The sequence below is a fragment of the Cebus imitator genome, unplaced genomic scaffold, assembly GCF_001604975.1.
Source record: "Cebus imitator isolate Cc_AM_T3 unplaced genomic scaffold, Cebus_imitator-1.0 Scaffold672, whole genome shotgun sequence".
In the NCBI taxonomy this organism is placed as follows: Eukaryota; Metazoa; Chordata; class Mammalia; order Primates; family Cebidae; genus Cebus; species Cebus imitator.
The window spans coordinates 585,387-587,437 of NW_016107987.1; the positions used below are offsets into that span (position 1 = coordinate 585,387).

The 2,051-nt window shown below is 56.5% G+C and overlaps 1 protein-coding gene across 1 annotated transcript in view; it reads left to right on the top strand.

Moving 5' to 3' along the window:
* Nucleotides 1-2,051, top strand: part of GTPBP6 (GTP binding protein 6 (putative)) — a 12,839-nt gene that overhangs the window by 3,469 nt on the left and 7,319 nt on the right. The window contains exons 3-4 of the mRNA XM_017518357.2: nucleotides 651-721; nucleotides 1,220-1,350. Of these exons, the coding sequence (XP_017373846.1) occupies nucleotides 651-721; nucleotides 1,220-1,350 (202 nt within the window). The remainder of the gene's footprint in view (nucleotides 1-650; nucleotides 722-1,219; nucleotides 1,351-2,051) is intronic.

Here is a 2,051-nt window from a genome sequence, read left to right on the forward strand (position 1 = left end):
CCTCTGGGATCTGTACACTGTGACTGTCTGTGTGCATCTGTGTGTGTGTCCCTGTCAGAATGCGTTCACTGTATTTGTGTGTGTGTGTGTGTATGTTCTTACTAGGTTGTGTTCAACATGTGTCTGTGTGTGTCCTCACCAGGATGTGTCCATTGTGCATGTGTGTGTCTCTTTGTCTGGATGTGTTAATTGTGTGTGTGTGTCTGTACATGTGTCTCTCCCTGTCAGGATGTGTTCACTCTGTGTGTGTGTCTCTCCACTGGGATATGTTCACTGTGTGTGTGTGTGTATGTGTGTCTGTGTCTGTCGAGATGTGTTCACTGTGAGGTGTGTGTGTGTGTGTGTGTGTGTGTGTCCCCCACTGGGATGTGTTCCCCGTGTGTGTGTATGTGAGATGTGTGTGTCCCTGTTGGGATGTGTTTGTGTGTCTGTCATGATGTGTTTACTGTGTACACGTCTGTGTACATGAAACACACACTCCTACAGACCCCTCCGACGCTGATTTCCCGGATCCTGGGTCTGGTGCTCAGGAAGTCAGGGACGTCTGTGAACTGCGCCACCCACGGCGCACCCCGCAAAGGGCCTCGTGGCTCGTCCTGCAGTCCACAGGCCTGGACGGCCAGCCGCTGACGGGAACCCCCTTTCTTTAGAGAGGATCCGACGATCTCCGGACATCACGTGCGTCTTCCTGAATGTGGAGAGGATGGCTGCCCCGACCAAGGTATCCCAGAACGTGGCTTTGCTCTGTTTGCTCCCACGCTCCACGCAGTGAAGCAGTGGACGCCAGAGGGTCCCGCCACGTGGGGGCCAGACGGGGTGACGGTGGCTTTAACGCATGAGGGAACGTCCTCCTCCCTGTGAGGCTGGCCACCAGGGCCTGGCCTTCCCCTCTGGCTTCTCATTTGTACTTTTTTTTTTTTTGACACAGTGTCACTCTGTCACTCAAGCTGCAGGGCAGTGGCGTGATCTCAGCCCCCTGCAACCTCCGCCTCCCGGGTTCAAGCGATTCTGCTGCCTCAGCCTCCCGAGTAGCTGGAATGAGAGGGGCCCGCCACTGCGCCCGGCTTCTTTCTGTATTTTTAGTACAGACGGGGTTTCACCATGTTGGCCAGGCTGGTCTCGAACTCCTGACCTCAGGTGATCCACCCGCCTCGGCCTCCCAAAATGCTGGGATTGCAGGCGTGACCCACTGCGCCCGGCTCACTCTCTCCTTCTCTAGAAAGAACTGGAAGCCGCCTGGGGCGTGGAGGTGTTTGACCGCTTCACCGTCGTCCTGCACATTTTCCGCTGCAATGCCCGCACGAAGGAGGCCCGGCTGCAGGTGGCCCTGGCAGAGATCCCGCTCCTCAGGTACCTCGGGACGCCCAGGCCAACCACCACGCCCACCCTGCAGCCCCTCCATTCTGTACTCACATGTGCGGTGGTTCTGGGGGTATATGACAGTAAGAAACGCACTGTGGGGGCCTCTCTTCCCACCCCTCCCCACTCCCCGCCCCTCAGCCTGGGATACTCCTCACTCACAACGCATTAGCTACACGCCCAGTGGGGCCCCAACACCAGCTCCTCCCTTCTGCCCAGAGGCCCCCCTAATTCACAGGTTCTGGGCTGTAGGATGTGGACCCATCTTCCTGGGGGCTACTGTTCAGTCCACTACACTTGTATCCGCTTCCCTCTGGAGGCTGTAGGGAAGGCTCCTTCCTGCCTCTCCCAGCTCCTGGGGGCGCCAGGTGTCCCTGGCTTGTGGCCGCATCACTCCACTGTCCGCCTCCATCTCCATGTAGGCTCCTCCTCTGTGTCTGAGTCTCCTCTTCTGTCTCCTAGAAGGACACCTGTCATTGGATTTAAGACTTTCCCTAATCCAGGGGGACCTCATCTCAAGATCCTTAACTAATTACATTTGCAGAGACCTTGTTTCTAAACAACGTCCCATTCACAGGTCCTGGGGAAGAAGACATAAACATCTATTTGGGGCATCACTATTTAACCCAGTAAAATGGAATCATCCAGTTCCCTCCAGAAGCTCTCGGGGCAGGACCCTTCCTGCCTCTCCC